The 19,692-nt window shown below is 42.3% G+C and overlaps 1 protein-coding gene across 1 annotated transcript in view; it reads right to left on the bottom strand.

Moving 5' to 3' along the window:
- Positions 1-13,803: 13,803 nt before the first annotated feature.
- The window catches only part of grb7 (growth factor receptor bound protein 7), a 21,129-nt gene continuing 15,240 nt past the window's right edge, over positions 13,804-19,692 (bottom strand). The window contains exons 10-15 of the mRNA XM_084079184.1: positions 19,368-19,451; positions 19,080-19,196; positions 18,727-18,784; positions 17,921-18,008; positions 16,803-16,896; positions 13,804-15,641 (exon numbers count right to left, since the gene is read on the bottom strand). Of these exons, the coding sequence (XP_083935310.1) occupies positions 15,495-15,641; positions 16,803-16,896; positions 17,921-18,008; positions 18,727-18,784; positions 19,080-19,196; positions 19,368-19,451 (588 nt within the window). The 3' untranslated portion in view covers positions 13,804-15,494. The remainder of the gene's footprint in view (positions 15,642-16,802; positions 16,897-17,920; positions 18,009-18,726; positions 18,785-19,079; positions 19,197-19,367; positions 19,452-19,692) is intronic.

The following is a 19,692-nucleotide window of genomic DNA, read 5'->3' as shown; positions in this document are numbered from 1 at the left end:
GTATCCGCCACTGAATTCAGTCAGGCCCTAATATATAGAGAGCAACTGATCCAATACTGTGATGAGTATTTAGCCTACACCACAGGGCTTACCATGCAACATCAACCACATACTGTATGATATTGTATGCCCGCCCCTCTCAACTCACTCTACACACCACAGAGAACCCTGGAGTGCTCAGCTCAACTAATTATCTGGGTCAACAGGCGCCACTTACCGCCCTCCCCTGATAGGAATTTGGCGTTTGCTGCAATTATGGCTCAAATCATGAACCCTATGGTCACCAAACTCCCAAGGGAACACAAGAGATGAATATGCACCTTCTTCTGCCGACCTAAAAGTGTCTGATTTAAAAAGATTCATTTTCATTTTGTTCCACCAACATATTAAAATATGCGTTGTTATATTAAAGTATGGATAAAAGCACACATACTGTACCTCCGTGTTCTCAGACAAGTATCACTCTTACATATTTGCTATATTGTTAGTAACTAACAACAGTTAGTCCTAACATGAATAGTGAATACTAAATTAATGAAGTGCCATATGTGTCCCTTTTAGCCGTTAGGAGTCTGCACTCTTGCATCGCATCACATCACAATAGCCGTTATTATTTAAAGCTAAAAGAAGAAAACCTTCAAAAGAAGGGACCGCACACTCCTCAGGACTGATTTTGCTTTTTTATTTGTTTGCACAACGCGTTTCGCTTCCGCTTCCTCAGGTGCCGTTATTATTTATCGAACTGCTTCCATAATGATGGACCCAAATATGAAAACAAAACACCTGCAGGTTTAGTTGAGGTATTTCAACCAGTCTCACAGGCACTGTAAGAATAATCATTCAGAATCAGCTTTATTGTCACATCACAGGTTTACAGAAGTAAAAAGGCTAATTTCTGAGAGCATGCATCAAAACTGCTCCATACAAAACAGTATGGCCGACAATGTTAAAAGCTGCATTCAGCTATATGCTGCTTAAAAAAGGACATCTGTCACATTTTTAAGGACTGAGGTCTCTCCATGGAGTCGGAATGCTCACAAAATCTGAATTCCTGCAACAACTTTCCCATATAGACGCTGGCAAGTCTCAAGTGCTTGTTCCCCTCAAACACACAGAGTGAACAATAGACCCAGCAGCTCCTTGGAAAGCTCACTTCACTTCACCGAGGTGACAGCGATGTGAACGTTCATCTAAACTCTCACCTACAGTAACGTCTTTGCTGCAATGTCATCAGTCAACCCTCTTATACAGCAGCACCCTACCGCTTTCCTGCAGCTTACACCCCCTCAACATCTCTCTCTGTCTCTCTTGCCAGTCTGTTTCCTAGCCTTCCATCTGTCAACAAGTTTGATCACCACCACGTAGGAGAACTACCACTTGGCTTCGGTTTCCCGGCTCCCTGCGGAGGCTGCATGTGTGACAGATCACCCATCCTTCTTTCTGTCTTTTATTCCCTCTTCCACCCTACAGCCGCCTTGTGATTTCCAAACGCTTGATCTCCTATTCACACCATCAAACTACACACACACACACACACACACACACACACACACACACACACACACACACACACACACACACACACACACACACACACACACACACACACACACACACACACACACACACACACACACACACACACACACACACACACACACACACGCACACACACACACACACACACACCCCAGCGTGTCATCAAGGTGACTTCAATCACAAGAGGCATCCGGCGGCAACAGGAGATTTTGGCGACTTTGGAGATACTTCACGGATGTGATTTCAAAAGATTGAATCCTTGCGGAAGTTGCTGTGATCCCGGCGTCCGCTGTGTGGAGTGCGACAGTGGCAGTGTGGGGTAGCGTTTCATTTACAGCCAGCTCAGTGGGTCAAAACACACCTGAGCTCAAATCGTTTAGCCTCTTGCAGTAGAATCTGCACAGATACAGTAGTCAAGTGTGCATCTGTGTGTACATTTGTCACACACAGCATCAATTTACAATTTAGGCATTTAGCAGTCTCTTATCCAGAGCAACTTACAAGTGCAAGATCAGAGTAAATGGCATGAACCCTAGTCAGCAAACAACATGGGTAAATGGTTCCGTAAATCACACAAATCAATACTGACTGAGACTGAAGTGATGACATCCAGTCATCACTTTAGTCTTCCAGGACTGTGCTGTTACAGAAACAGTGATGGCGAAGTCAGCATCTGCCTATATATATCAATAGCCACTAGTGCACATCAAGACTCCAGAGTGGGACGTACTGGCCAAGGTAAGACTGTATACAAAAAACTAAAACATATAGCCTTCCCTTCCTCCAATTCATAGAAAGGGACTGCACAAAAAAACTAAACAAAATCACACATATTTCTTTTTGTGTGTGATCCCTTCCTTCCTACATAGTCGAGGAAGGTTACATTGTATACAGTATGTGTACAGTATATATACAGTGTGTGTGTGTATACTTTTTTTGTATAGTTGTTGTGTCTACTTTCTATATCTGTGTGGCTCTCTCTCTCTCTCTCTCTCTCTCTCTCTCTCTCTCTCTCTCTCTCTCTCTCTCTCTCTCTCTCTCTCTCTCTCTCTCTCTCTCTCTCTCTCTCTCTCTCTCTCTCTCTCTCTCTCTCTCTCTCTCTCTCTCTCTCTCTCTCTCTCTCTCTCTCTCCATCATTAGCCATTTTTCAGGCTGCTGGTGCAGTATAATAAGTAGGCCTACTGTCCCCATAAAACATACATACACACACACACACACACACACACACACACACACACACACACACAAGTCTCCAGTCCACAACAGCAGTAAACATGCACACCTCAACCACTGCCAACAGCAACCTTTTCCTGCATGGGACACTCTCCAGTAACCTACTGGTATACACATAGGCCTATTAGTTGAATTAAAAATCATTTATGATTATATGTAATTTAATGCAATTAAATGTTCTATAATTTATATAGTAAAAATATTTTTATAAGGATTAGGGTTTCAAATATTGTATAATATTTGCAATGAATTAAATTGTGTATTTAGAAAAGGATAATAACATGTGATCAAATATTGATATACGTATGTTGTGTATCGTATGTTGTTTAGGGGATATTCTATCATTAATTACTTTTTTTAATATATCTCTAGTATGCCATAATATAAGATTATACTAGCCTACTCAAAAACAGGTCCCGCGCTTTTCAACGCATCTCATAGCGTGCCCAGAATATGTTTCAAAAGGCAATACACACACTTCTTTACATGAAGGTAATAATAACGAATGGCAAAACATAATACAAATAAATAAATAAAATAAATAAATAAATAATAATGAATGGCAGAGAATGCGAGGGGAATAATAAAAGGTAGATAAAACGGCTGCAACAACAACGACAGTTATAGAAATACCTGAAAACTACAGAATGGACGGAGATAGAGGGAGGGGGGACAACATGCCTGGGAAAGAAGAGTTGCCCATTCCTCCGCCTCGGTCCACTTGTTTACTGTCCTCAGCAGTTGTTGCGTTATGTTTTTCTCTTTCCTTTTATCCTCCGCTTTCTTCTCCGTTCATCCTCTTCTAGTCTCAGTTAGACTTGGTTCTTTCTTGCTCTCCTCTCTTTGCAGTGTTTTCGTCTGTCTGTCCGCGTCCCTTTTAGCCGACTACTTTCAGTCAAGGTTTCTGAGAAAGAGCTGTGTCAGCCTGACAGTGCGCGTCAAGCGGAGAGCCCGGGGTTGCTGCTGGGGATGCTCGTGTGTGCGGTGGGTTGGAGGGGGCACAGCTCACTGACTGCTGCTGTACAGCCATTATCTTCGCATGGCCACTGGATAAATTCATGTCTTATGGATGCAGGGAACCTCCCACTCCGTCCCACCCCCTTTTTAAAGGGCCTGTACCAGACGTGCTGTTATCTCTCTGATCTGTTGAGGCTTCTGAGGCTGTCTGGACAACTAGTCAACATGTGCCATGCTATTAAACCAAACATTCCACCTGCTGATTCCACTAATTGAATTAGGGTAATTAGTGAAATCAGCTGGTTGCAATATGCATAGGGAAACATAATTGGAGCCCACCACTGGACTCCTGGTCATATTGGACGTTTAATTTTCTGCCAATACATTTGTCAATACATAACATTCATTTGAAATATGACGCATGGATTCTAAAGTAGTAGGCTATAAGCGTGAAGGAATGGAAGAAGAAGAGCTGAGAAACAAATAAACGTAATTACGTTGTGGACATTTTGACCAGATAAACTAATGGCCCTAATGAATGATGCAGTATGGTTTAGAGAAAGCAAACAGCATGCCAGCTGCTGTGTGTGTGTGTGTGTGTGTGTGTGTGTGTGTGTGTGTGTGTGTGTGTGTGTGTGTCCACAAGTTCGGACAGACACAGACATTCCCAGTGTATTGCTGGCTGTAATTCAAGCTAGGCTTGAAGGCCATGAATTAATAAGTGGTTGTTGGGCTGGCTGTGTGTGTGTGTGTGTGTGTGTGTGTGTGTGTGTGTGTGTGTGTGTGTGTGTGTGCGCGCGCGTGCGCGTTTGTTCAGGGTCAGTGGACATGTACATCATCCTTCCTATGACAGCAGATAATAAGCACATGGGGGGCGGGGGGTTCTGCCCACCAGACAATTTGCAATACAGGTTATGGTTGTAGGTTATAGGTTGTGTGTATGTGTATGTGGACATTGTGAATGCCAAGTCACTTGGATCTGCAAGGACACAGACAGACAGACAGACAGACAGACAGACAGACAGACAGAGAAAGTGTGTGTGTGTGTGTGTGTGTGTGTGTGTGTGTGTGTGTGTGTGTGTGTGTGTGTGTGTGTGTGTGTGTGTGTGTGTGTGTGTGTGTGTGTGATGCACATGTGTGTAGGGTGACTACTAACTATGCTGAACACGGCTTGTTGTCTAGCAGACATGCATAGATGACTGGCTGGTAAATAAAACATGGTGCTAAATTAAAGATGGGCTTGCTTGGCCTTCAGTGCAGGGACGCTCCCAAGCTACTCATAATTCTACGCCCGCGTGCATGCGCGCGCGCGCGTGCGTGCGTGCGTGCGTGCGTGTGTGTGTGTGTGTGTGTGTGGTGGTGGTGGTGTGCGTGTTTTATCTTTATGTCTTTATATCTTTCTGTGGAACAAGCCCCCTTCTCTGTAATTCACTTTTCTGCTGCACATACTGATACCCTGCTTGTACCCTACTACAGACCTGATAATAGAAGAAAATATAAATATATTAACATGATGTAAGTTTGTGTTCACCGTTGACACTTCCCATGAGGAATCTCGCTGTGAATCATTTACATGAGAATGTCCCGCGCATGCACCTTTTCCCGTAGGAGGTAGAGTAATTAACACAACCCTGTGAGGGAGAAATGGCACCAGTCAGGAAATGGGGGGGGGGGAATTGATTGCAGTGGGGTTGGAAAGAGAGGTTACGGTAATGTGATGGAGACAAAGTGGGTGGGAAGAGAGAAAAAGCAGGTGGGGTGGGTATAGGGGTTACAGCTGCATTTCAGGCACTTATCCAACAATCATATCCCGAGTACTGTAGCTACAGTAGGGCTTGAGTCAAGTTGTGTGTATTCCCATATAACTTAATCATAGCAGCCTGTCTTGCTCAAGGGGTAAACAGGCTTGGATTAAACCTGTGGTCTTTCAGGCCAACACTGTAACCAGTCAATCTACCATATTTCAGAGGTTCATATTGGATGGTGGGGAGCTGTTGTATATTTCACCTGCCAGTGAGGAGCCCCTACCGGGAGGACGCGGAGCCTTCGTCCTACTCCTCCCGCCCAACACTCCCAATTGGTGCTGCCGCAGCTCGTAGGAATACGTGCAGTGACAAATATCACCCTCCCCGGTCTGGCTTCCCTCCCCGAACACGGGCCAATTGTGTTCGTGATTGTATAGACCCTCGACAAAGCCGGATGCACCACAGTGGATTTGAATCCACAACCTCCGCGGTGGAGTCAGGCACTTTACCACTGCACCATCCGAGCGCTGAACAACTTTTTGAGGATGCACTTTTTTTGAGGGGACACTTTTTGAAGTTCAGAGATTGATTGATTGATTGAATACTTTATTAACAGTTTGCAAAGGCAAGCACAGGGAAGTACAGTTCAATACAAGGTCTGTTAAGAGGGTTTTAAACCCAAGAAAGCACTATGGCTTGTTTCCATTGGGGTCCTTTGTAATAGATAACAATAGATAGTAGATCCACACATCAAAGGGACTTGTCAGCTGAGAAATAGCTGTATTATTTGCAGAACAGAAGCACCTAAAACAGTACATGTGAAGTACAATTATAATCATCTAACATCTATTTTACATCTAAAAATTGCATGTTGTCTCATATCTGAGAGGGCATGAATGGACCTTGCGGTGTTGGGGCATTATCGGCAATTACACCATCGGTCGGATGAAGCAGATGTGGATCATGAATATGGGAGTAAATAACGTTTATAGAAAGGGAGAGGCAGAGGTTACTGAAGGTGATTGACATGAAACAGACTCAAATATGGAGAGAGAGGAAGATAAAATAAATATGGACAGCAGGCCAAGAGATGGGAGGTATTAGGTGTGTGTGTGTGTGTGTGTGTGTGTGTGTGTGTGTGTGTGTGTGTGTGTGTGTGTGTGTGTGTGTGTGTGTGTGTGTGTGTGTGTGTGTGTGTGTGTGTGTGTGTGTGTGTGTGTGTGTGTGTGTGTGTGTGTGTGTGTGTGTGTGTGTGTGTGTGTTTCAAGGGGGGTGATGATAGATTTGATTGGCTCCTCTGGCTGTGACTCTGGCCGGGGGAGCTGAATAATGACTCTGGATGTTACAGATAGATACAGTAACACTGCATACATCACACACCAGAGACAGCTCAGCGGCAATTACCAAAGAGAGAGAGAGAGAGAGAGAGAGAGAGAGAGAGAGAGAGAGACAGAGAGAGAGAGAGATTTGGAGAGAGAGACTCGTGTGCTTGCTAATGCAAGCAAGAGTGAGGGGAATGTCATGAATGTATAATTAATTCTCTTTATGGCTTCAACACTCAATAAATCTAATTCCAGGTGAGCGAAATTGCATCAAAGTTAGCAGCAGTGTGCTCATTGATGGTTTATTGGTTAAGACACTCACCCCCTGGACATAATAGCTCAAACTGACCTTCAATCCAGTTACAAGATTTTAACTAACTGACTATCCTATAAGAAAGTGGGAAAGAATGCAAGGCAATACTTTTAAACGTTTTCAGCCGTGATCACCCACTGACATCACTATGTCGACAGGTTGAGTTGAGGACACAGTGTCATATGACATTAACATCCACCTCATAAATCTGTCACAGACTGATAAAAAAACACACACATCCAATATCAATGCAGTTTTCCGTCAGCACACAGCCAAGGTCATCCTATACCATATAACTGCCTCATAAAGGCAATGCACTTCAAGAGAGCTGAGGCACAAACATTTCCATGTCAAGGACCCCCAAATTGATATGTACTTGACCCTGGACCCCAATTTGAAAATACTGTATTTGTGCCATGGACCCTCATAATAGAATATTTGTGTAGTTTTCTTTTCTAAATTCAAATATTTCACAATTTTCGAAATACTTTGACACGATGTGAGCTTAGCTGACTTATTTAGGATTAAAGTGGTTTAATTGATTTCTATGCAACATCAACTCATTTAGCTGGGGACCCCCTGGAACCCCTTCAAGGACCCCTGGGGGTCCCCGGACCCCACTTTGAGAACCATTGCTCTAAAGGGAAGTTAACCACTTAAGCTTAGCAAACAAGCATACAAACTTGTTTTCATTGGTTCAATATTTATAAAACCTACAGACAGACTTAATCATGTTCACATGCAAAGTGTTGTGAGCTTGTAGATTGGCTATTTTCGCTACTTTTATGCGAAGTAGGGCATTCATTTATGATAAAACATAAAAGTGGAAATATGGAGATACACTGTTTCTGACGACAGTGATATGTGATTAATGCCTTAGTTTTTAAAGTTTTCAGAATATGGTGTTTGGCCTTTTTCAACAGTCTGATTGTAGCCGGATGGAAGAAGTTCAGAAATGTGGTGGTCTTACCCTTGATGCTGAACAGAAATAGTAGTTATTATTTGATTGTAACCAAGTTATACTATATTTATATTGTTTTGGTTAATGTATATGGATGCTACACTTGATATGTGAGCATTCAGGGCTCCCAGCTACTCTGACAGTGGATATCTGCATTGTCTCCTCCTGCATTTCTCTACCTGTCCAGTAGATGTCTTCTTGTCTCACCCAGTTCCCACTGTGCCACTGGATGGACCTGTATCTGCGCAGTTTTATATATACACACACACACACACTGGTGGTGTGCGTGCGTGTGTGCTTGAGGATTATGAGGTTGTGGCAAAGCAGCTTGCAAATTGCAAAATACTGCTCAATCTCCTGCATTACAAGCAGTCACTCTATTTGGAGGAGACGTGCTCCCTGTATCCATAACTTTCCTCGGTGTCAACCTGTTCTCACTCCGGTGTTGGTAATATGGCAGTGTATGACCTACTACAGTATGTTGACCGTTAACGTTTTCATGTGTGTTGTTTACATTCTGTAAACTTGATTGGAGCCATGCACTGACACACATGTTATTTTGAGTACGTATGGCATCAGAAGCAACTGAAACATATTTGGGCCCATATCTGTATTTTATAAATGTGGACTCAAATAAAGGAATTGTGTGTGTGTGTGTGTGTGTGTGCATGTGCATGTGCATGTGCATGTGCATGTGCATGTGCGTGTGCGTGTGCGTGTGCGTGTGCGTGTGCGTGTGCGTGCGCGTGCGCGTGCGCGTGCGCGTGTGCGTGTGTAATGAACACATTCTCTATCTGCTTTAATCTCCTCCTGTTACATGTTAGCCTACATTTATATTGTTGTGATGCTTTTTTTTACACTGCTGTAGTGCCTTAGCCTGGTTCCATACCATAGACCCCGCCCACTCTCTGAGTGGACTGCCTCTTGGTCTGGTGTTGTAATTGTGAACCTAGGATTTCTCCGGTACAAAATGTACCGGAGAAATGAGAGTCGGAGGTGGGGGTGGGGATCCCTTAGGATTGGTTTAGGGAAATACTTTTCCCCTCCCCCTTGTAATCGCCTACACTGGAGCCAATGTCAGACTGAAGCTCCACACAGCTTCAGTCTGATAATCAGGCTAGTAGTGCCTGTGTGTGAAGGGCTGCAGGTGAGCTTGGCTCAGGCACTCAGGTGAGTGATTGATTGTGTGTTGTTCGCAGGTGGTTTGAAAGACTGTATCTCCTGCTCCTACAGGCCTCCCACTTTCCACTTCCAGCCAGTTTCTGTGTGAACTGTAATAGATGTACAGTAATAGATGTGATATAACTGATGTAACAGCCAAGGTTCGGTAGGAGTGGGTGTTTATCCTTTTTTCTCGAGTTAGGTTAGTGATTTGTCTTTTTGTTTCTCTTATCTGCATCCGTTTAGGTAGCTCATCTTTGGTTTCTTTTTGTTGTTGTTTTGCTGTTAGGCCATCCTGTAGCTAAAAGATTAAAAAATACATACGTACAAGGGCTGTACAGTACTCTCTTGCTGCTGCTGGTTCTTGGGAACTGGGAAGAGGGGAGTTTCATCAAAAATAACATATCATCAAATCTGTTTGTTTTCTTTCTCCGAGAGACACGGTCACCTTTAGAAACCTCTACTCCTTCCCTCCCTCTCCATGAGAAGAAAACACAATCATTATTGATTTATAATGCCCTTTTGCAGGAACTGCCTCCAAACAGTAACCTACAGTACACTAGCTGTCAGGCAGACTGTTTACAGAAACAAGACAGACTCCTTTTAAAGATTCACTTTTCCTCATAAAAGTTGTAGTCCTACATGCTTTATGGGTGAATGTCCATGTCTCCGTCTTATTCTGTTTTCCTATATTGCTTATAATAGGTTTTAGGAAGGTTAGTAGTAGTCTCATCTGTCTCAATTTGGATTCTCTGCATATATAACAATGAACTGATTTGATTGATTTGTCTTGCTCATCATTTTGAAGTTGTTTTCTGTAATGCATGATAAGTTTAAGTGCAGCACAGCATTTTGGGGGGGAAGCGCCCTTGTTAACAACCTGGCTTTGGTTCTATATATTAGAGCAACCCTGTGGTGTTAGTGTCCCTCTTTTGTTTTCCTGCAGGTGAACGCACTTCTCTTCTCACAGCAGGTTTGCTTGCATTCAACAGAATCTGCTGTAAGTATTCACACAACTTGACAGTATGGGGCTCATTTGTGCTTCATTGCTGGCTGCTCTATATACCCTTGGGGCATAGATCCCAGACAGTAGTGCTCTTGGATTCCTGCCCATAACCAGATAGCTAGAATTGTCTTAAACATTCTGTGCATCAGTGTTGTAAAAGGAGTTCTACGTTGGTATATGTACATTGGGACACACTCTCATAAATGACAGATTTATTCAGAAAAATACATTTTGTTGGAATACCAACAAAACTGCCACAACTGCCTTACATGAGACCTTTACCATAAAATGACCCGTGTTAACACAACTAGTTCTACACAATGACAAATTTGGTGTCAACACAATATGAACACACAATAGTGCATTAGAAGTTTGATAGTAAAACACTGCATCAGAAATATTGCATTGTGCATACAAATTTAACCCATTCAATCCGGGAACACATCTGTGTCACTTTAGATTTCTTTGGCTATTCAAAAATAGCAGATATACAAGTTCATAGCACAGCAGCTTGTAGATCTGCTATTTTTTTAAAGACAATTTTTGAAAATGTGTGCAAATCTTTGAATATATATTTAGCGAACAATTGTAACTCAAATCTTTGCTTCTGGGAGGTCCCTGGAACAAAATACTTTACAAATGTTTGCTTAAAAAATATATATATTCAAAGATTTGCAAAAAGAATCAAGATTTTTCAAAAATAGCAGATCTATAAGCTCATAGCCGCACTATGAGCTTGTATATCTGCTATTTTTGAATAGCCAAAGAAATCTAAAATGACAGAGATGCGTTCCCGGATTGAATGGGTTAAATGTGGCCTATTATGGAGATTGGATAGCCCCTCATGTCCACAATTTCCATCTCTCTTCAGTTAATAAGAGTAGAAGAAGGTCAAAAAAGGTAACATTTAGCTGGTGGACACAGGTGTCATACTTTTATCCCAAGCACAGGGTAGAACTATGAATGGATTCAAGAGTGGAGAGAGAAGAGGGAGGGAGAGCGGGAGGTTGTGCTTGACGGTGGACGGCACAAATCATTAACATTATGCATACAAAACAAATTCTCGGACGACTTCTGCTTTTCAGAAGTAAAGCTACATTGCTGACTACTTACTCTATATACAATATACAAGATCAATTAGATTACACTCAAAGGTGATGGGGGCAGTTGGAAGGAGTCCTAGCAGTGTCGGGGGGTACGGTGGGGCTTTCACATGTAGTCAAATGGAGTGAAAACTGTGCTTTTCACAGCAAGTTAAAAGCAGGCGTTCATCCAGGTAACATGAAGCAGGTCTGAATGAATTCTTCCTCCCATGGAATATCTATATTGTCAGTAACTTTAAATAACTGCCATATTGAATTCACATCAATTTGAGCAGGAGAAGGTCAAACTCAGACGGCTCATACTTCACGCACCGGTACCCTGAGAAATTAAATCAGGGCTCATAACTTCTAATTGGACAGCACATTTCTAAATCCTGCTCTTTGATATCCGTATGACTCATCCTTTCATTTTTTCTCATCTTTTCTTATTCCTTCATATGCCTGCCCATCTTAGCAGACCGGGAGGGGGAGGGGGTTAGGGGGGGGTTGCTATGGCAACCCTTCAGTGGAGGGCTGGAGTGGAAGCGATGGGTTAGCCGAGCACACTGGTATTTAACCATGCACACACACACACACACACGCGCACACGCACACGCACACGCACACGCACACACACACACACACACACACACACACACACACACACACACACACACTCACTTACAGACAAGCACATAATACAGTAGTAGGCCACAAGAGAAATCATCTCTTTAGCTTCTCAGAGCTCAGATCAATGCTCAGAGCCATCCAGAATGTCTGTGCTGCATCAGAGGGCTGCACTGAAACCCATAATCACCTTGAGGCAGCCTCTCCTGTTCCACCATTCGTTTATTCAGGAGGGCTCAGTAGGGGTTATTTTCTGCCCCACATTATTCTAATTTTGGACTAACGGGGGCTCTGTTATCATTTCAGCCGGCTCTGCAGTAGCTTTCTGGGCTAGACTCTGTGTTATGTACACACTGTTCTGTCCACGTAGTTGGGGTTCCACTTTGATCTTGGAAAATGGCAGCATCATACCTAATGCTTTTTTAAAACTCTGTTCTTCTGGTATTGCTATAAACCGTGATTCTGGACTATCTGTTACGCTTGAATTTGCTCATCATACAGTACATTGATCGGGAGAGGTCATAAATTCAATAAAACATACGTTTTCACTTTATTTCATAAAAGAAATGTACAAAAAAAATGTAAACTGGCCATGTGCATGGTTTGAATGGTTAAATAGTTTGTTGTTACATTAGCACAGTATATTTATAAAGCAAGTGCAACATTTTGGAGGTTAAATTATAGCTACAACGTACTGCCACCTTCACACACGAATAGTTATAGTAGTAGTTAGTGTATGTTGGCCGCACTGTTTCAAACACAAAAACCCCCCCAGCTTTGCTTTGCAACAGTAGCAATATCGGAATGCTTAGTACTATCAATTGAATTTGTTTTAACCCATTAAAAGCAGGAACGCGTCTGCATCATTTGATTTTTAATGTTGGCTATTCAGAAACAGCACATATACAAGCTCACAGCACATCAATTCGTGCCGTGCTGCAAGCTTGTACATCTGCTATTTTTTTTTACATTTTTGAAAAATCTTGAAAGTGTGGCATTTGTAGAATCATAGGTCTAATGGGTTAAACGTTGTGCAGATGATTGGCATAAAAAAGTGACAAATAAAACTGTTGACACAAAACAAAACGAGTCATACATGCTACACCATGATTGTGCGTCTGCAGTTCAAGGCATGATAACATTATATAGTAGTGTTCTATAAAAACCTCAATATTAAATTCCAATGGTGGACAGTAATGAATACATTTTCTTGCGTACAGTACTTAAGTACATTCTTTGAGTATCTGTACTTGACTTGAATATTCGTATTTTTACTTTCACTCCACTACATTTCAAAGACAAATATTGTACTTCTGACTCCACTACATTTCTAGGAATAAAAAAAAGTACACTTAAGCCCTACTTCAAACATAGTATAGTGAAAATAGCAGATCTATAAGTTCACAGCGCATCACGATGCGACGGGTTGTGAGCTTGTAGATCTGCTATTTTCACTATAATTTATATTTTTGAACATTTCTGGAAAATCTTTTGAATACTTAAGTATTTTTTAAATCATGTACTTTTGATTACTTAGGTATTTTTAGCGGCGCTAGCCGCTCTATACCTGGCTTTTGCGTCAACGTTCTGATTGGTCAGACACGTCAACAAAGTGATTGGTCAAGCTTCACGTGACACGTGGCTATAAACACATTATAAACACTTATTGATGACAAAATGTATCAAAGGCGCCGCTACCTTCACACAGGTGTGATTTTTTTAAAGCAAGTACTTCAGTACTTTGACTCAAGTACAAATTTGACAGAGCAACTTTCACTTGTAGTGAATAATATTTGACCAGGACTATCTATATATAGGCCAGGGCCTATATGTGGAGTTGCGTCATGATCCAAGGAATCCAGGAGAATAAAAGATGTTTATTGTAGGACCTACAGTTCAGTATTTTGTCCACCACCATTAAACAAATTTCACCCTGCTGAAAAAGCCAACTCCTGAAGAGATCCTCACAGAAGTATAACTGTTACTGTAGATCTGTTATTGGCTGAGTAAAGAGCGCCCTCTGCTGGTCACAGCTTCCTCACTGAAATAACGGCGATGCCATTATCTGTTTACAACTTGGCACAAACAGTGTGTTGGCAAATCCTGAAGCAAACTATGGCACAGAATCAACTTGCCACGTTAACAGTACAAGTCTCCCCAAACTAAAAGTAAAAGTCCGTGCAAAATGGCCAATTAATTTGTCCCTGAGGGGAATGGGACAAATTAATTAAAACAAAGAAAACGAGACGGTGTCTGAAATTGGACATTTGTTCAATCTAATTAAAAGCACGCTACTGCCAGGAGGGACTGCAGGATTCAAACAACGTGTCCATGTCATTATGTCTGGTCCAGTCGACCATGTAGGGGGTTCCTGAAACCAGAACCCAGGGCTTGGCAATATGACAGAACCACATTTCAGTTTGGACGTTTTCAAACCACAGTTATCATCACATGGCTTCTACCTTTTGAACTGACTTTGCATTTAGGTAGTGGATGGAAGAATCCAGTTGTGTGATTAGATGTGACGCTCTCTGATGCATGTGGAATTAGATCAGGGAAGACATAGTGGACATGGGCAAAACATGGATTAAGACTAGTAGTCACAGACATCCAGTTTATAAACCTTTCGTCCACTGAAGATTTAATCAAAGAAGACATCTTCCTTTATGACTAGGCTTAAGCCCGCCTATCCAACCTCACCCATCAGATCCATATGACACATGACCTTAAAAGGGGAACTAAACCCTTGGCCTCTTTTTGTTTTTGCTGCCATCTAAAGTTTTGACACTGTTGCCAGTAATACAGTGAACAATTGGTGTGTTAGCTTTATGTGTGCCAATATGGAACATTGACGTTAATATTGACTATTGTTAACTAGCACAAACACATTAATCTACTTACTTAATCACAAGAACCATAGAGTCCTATTCTAGGCATGTCATAATATCTGAACGTTTGGCAAAAATAGGCTGACATTCTGCTAAAACAGCAGATCGACAAGCTTGTAGATTTAGCTATTTTCACTATTTGACATACTACAAAGTATATAGGCAGGGTTTAAGTGGTTAATCCTCTTTGTTCCAGGTGAAACATAAGGCAGTGACTATCTGCTTCCACCAGGTAGTTTTTGGCCTCTCTTGTTTCCTCTTTCCAGGCAGAGTCCATCTCAGGGCTACTTTTTCCACACCTAAATCTAACACACTGATTAGTATTTGTATTAAATACAGCATTGTTGTTAACACCACAGTGTACCGACGGCAGCAGACTCACAAAAATATACCTAGGGTTTAGTTCCCCTTGAAAGTAGTTGTGTCAACAGTGGCGTTCATGTGGGTTACCTTTGATTGAAGCAGGGGTCATACAAACTGATTAGGCCTGGATTGTGCGTGCTGGTATGTCCATGTGACCAACAGAGCAGAGTCAGAGGTATTACCCTCAGCTAGAGAGCAGGTTCATGGCAGTCCGCTCTGGGCTCTGGTCATGTGGAGCAACAGCAGGGTTAAAAGCAAGGGGTCAATTAGAGTGACCTTGGGCCTACAGGATGATGGTCAGAGTGCTACACAGATGCAGGGGTGTTTGAGGCAGACGGGTAGGATGCCCTTGTTGATCTGGTGGAACTCCACCAGCTGCAGCAGGTCGATGAAGAGAGTCAAACCGTCATCCATGGTGTAGTACTTTCTACCGCCCTCTTCACACTGACAAGGACAGACAAGATGCTTGACCGTTAAGATATAAGCAAATGGCAGTGTTTCTCTGCAGTGGAGGGAAGACGGAGTCAAATCCGACCTGGGATTTGACATTTTTAGGAGTTCTAACGTTCTATATCAAATAGAGTAGCACCGCCTGAATACCAGCGCCCACACAGCAAATAATAGTACCGCCTGAATACCAGCGCCCCCACACATCAAAAAGAGTAGTACCGCCTGCATACCAGTGGCCACACATCAAATAGAGTAGCACCTCCTGAAAACCAGCACACACACTCATCAAACAGAACAGGCACCACTTACTCACACTGGGTGTGATTTTTATTGTCAGATGGACTGAATTAGTGGATCTCAACCCTGGGGCAGAGAACAGAAAATGAAGAGTGGCGGTAGGAGGGACCGAGTCCAGAATTTGATATGGAAGGCTCAACATTTGTACCATTTCTTTTTCAATATTTCAAAAAGCAAAAAAAACTAACAGTCATTTACGTACATTTACTATATAACAGAATGCTTTGATCTGAAACACTGCAATTAAGAGCATAAAACACCTCACTAGTGATATTACCTGTATTCAAGGTTAGGTGTTAATATTTATATATGACACCACTGTAGTATGTAGGACTAGAAAACATCTGTTTGAAATGTAAAGCCTATAAGCAATTTGCAGGCGAAGCTAACACCATCAAATTGCCATCTAAAGGACTGGTCATGAGTCATACAGCACTACAAATTATGCAAGGTCCATTGAAAAAGAAAAAGAAAGAAAAAACCCAGCAAAACAGTATACACATGTTATCATTATGATCTCTGCTGGTACTGGCAACATTTGGGGGCTATTCTCCCCCAAAGCTTTACAGTTTAAGAGAGAGGGAGAGATGCCGCTCTCTCTCACATTCAAATGTGATTAACCACCTTAACCCTACAGTATATACCTCATTGCCCGGAGTACACCAGGGGTCTATATTTATTACTTGGTCCCCTCCAATTTTCTGTTAAAACCAAATATCTTCATCGAAAATAGCCATTTTATCGTATTTTTTTCCCGGCCAAACGACAGCCTGTCAACTACTTTGACATGCCCAGAATCTCTACTACTGTACAACAAACTCAATTATCATTGTGTGATATAGGACAGTGGGAACTCACAGGGATCACCAGGTAGTGTTTGGTCTTCAGCTTGTAGCACAGTGAGAGTACAAAGCACTGGGCATGCTGCTGACTCTCACGGATGAGGAACATCCTAAATGCAGAGAGAGAGATTTATAGAGAGAGAGATGAATCATCATCATCACCTTTATTTAGACTCGGGAGTACAGTTGAGGGGCAAGCCCTCATTTTCAATGTAGCCGAGGTTACAATAATAGACACAAGCAAAATTCATTACAGATTGACAAGGAATGTGAATCAGAGTACAGTTACAAAATAAAATAACTTAAACAGTACATAAAACAAGTCAACTAAAAGAAAATAACATAATTAAACAGCTGCAATCACGGTTAAAAGTGTTAAGGACCATTTCTCTGAACTGACCAAATGATGGCAAGGAGCTGATTTTTAAAGACTTTTGAAGCTCATTCCAGGAAGTTGGGCCGCTGACAGAGAAAGCTGCCGTGCCCAGCTCTGTCTGAGCATGAGGAACCTTGAGCATTAAAAGAAATCACTGGAGCGGGTCTGATAAGTGCTGATTGTTCTGTTCCAGCAATGAACAAATATAAGCAGGGAGCATTCCAGCAATGACTTTAAATAAAAACAGGTACCAGTGTTTATCCCGCCTTTCAGTTAAAGAGGATAAACCTGAGTGTCATCTACCTATAAATAAAGCTGGATATTATCGTCTCCTGTGGCTAGGAGTAAGTACATGGGCATACACATGGCTCTGATTGGGTATTTGAATATAAAATGAGTGATATGCATTTTATATGCATTCTTTTGTACATTATGCATTTTGATGGATGGTTTTGCATGAACCGCTTCAGCACAAAATATTTTGAGCTTCATTGTTTGAAATGTTATACAAACTTTTGACTTAACTCGAAGATATTTCTGGATTCTGTAAATAATTGGCTTGAATAATACATAGGTCAGTGTTGTATCGTCAAGGAATTAGGCAGGTTTCTGAACTGTCCACGGCCCTCCTCTGAGACACAGAGCAAGTAAACAGAAATAGTTTATAATGAGCATTAGCAAGGACCAATTATATGATTATAGATCCTTTAAAGGGTTCTGACAGTTCATTCATTTTGAGCCATTGTTTCTCCACTCACCCGTCCACCAGACCTTGTTCCACTATCAGCTTCTGGGCCTCCTTTCTGGACACACCACCGTGAAACCACGGCTGGCTTCTGTGGATGGCTACACACACACACACACACACACACACACACACACACACACACACACACACACACACACACACACACACACACACACACACACACACACACACACACACACACACACACACACACAGACACACACACAGAGTGAGAGTGGGAGGCATGAGCACAAACCTCAACAAAGGTTCTTTTCAGTAATTCATCAGCGGGTCAGGAAGTTCATCTCTTCTATGACAAAGACACATACATTCATTAGACAGGAAGACCTTCTTACACCCATTATCACCCTTACTGCCATCTATGTTTTTTTCCAAAGCTTCTGTAAACGCTGGCGTACAATTAAGCTAAAAATAAATGGAGACTCTCACACACTGCCTTTGCAATTAAAACGTTTAACATCCGACAACAACAACATTGTTTTGGCACTCGCAGATCTTCATCGGGCAATTACGTTTTGACAATGAGAAGCCATTTTATATAGGGAGCGAGCATACAGAGTTAAGAAGCATCTGAATGCCAGTCGCCCACTGTATTCTGATTGGCATGGATTGTAAAAATGACTATTATATGGATTATGCCTAATGACAAAGCTGCTACGTCCATGGAAATACGTGTTGGTTTTACTAATGCTATACAGTCACACACGCTCACCCTACTATTTCATCTCATCATGTACAATTTGTATTTGTTTCATTTCTCCCTGAAGTACCAGTGTGTCTGTAGAGTGGACTTACAGCTAGGCCGTGCTGCTGGGTTCAGGTTGGGCAAACTGCATCTCAACGCCTCTCTCCTCTGTGAGAGCACAGTGTTTCACAAAGTTTGACACAGTTTACATAATAATAATAATAATAATAATGATCTTGATTTGAATATACTATATCAAGAAAATGGTATACTCATTAAAGCAAGTAACATATCTACTGTATATTCCTCTTTCATCTTAGCCTGTTCCCTTTTCACTCTTATCAGTCAAATCCTTTCTGTCCTCCTCCCCTTCCTTCCCCACCTCGTTTTCTCTCTGCCGACCTACTCCTCCCTTATGGCTAATTCTGACCATTCTGACCCTCCTCCTCCTTCCCTTCCGTACCCTCCAGGCCTGTCCCTCCTCTCGCTCAGCGTTCTGGGCCTCACTGGGGTTCAGGATGACCCGACCTCCAGCCTTCCCTGAGAAGTCCATGGCCACCAGATTGGCCTCCGACCGTGACTAGAACACACACACAAACACACACACACACACACACACACACACACACACACACACACACACACACACACACACACACACACACAAACACATGAAATTAGAGTGCATAACTAATTAATTATAATTATTACTCAGATTCCTCCCTCGTCACGCTGTGTTTGGTGAGCTCACTTTCGCAGTCGAGTGCTGGGTTCCCTCCAGGCGCTGGGGGGCCGACTTGGAAAGCTGGTAGTTACAGTGGAGCTGCTTCCCATACTGACCGCCCACACACACACGCACACGCACACACACACACACACACACACACACACACACACACACACACACACACACACACACACACAAAGTGGGAGATGGTGTGAGTAATGGTTTGATTTTGCCTTCACTTGGCCAGTTGCTATACATTTCACTACAACCAAGTAATATATATATATATATCAGACATTACTTTGCCGACAATAATGGCGTGCAGAACGATCCTTCATCAAACGAACAC

The sequence above is a fragment of the Gymnoscopelus microlampas genome, assembly GCF_963454915.1.
Source record: "Gymnoscopelus microlampas genome assembly, chromosome: 14".
NCBI classification, from domain to species: Eukaryota; Metazoa; Chordata; class Actinopteri; order Myctophiformes; family Myctophidae; genus Gymnoscopelus; species Gymnoscopelus microlampas.
This window is presented reverse-complemented; position numbering and strand designations above follow the sequence as displayed.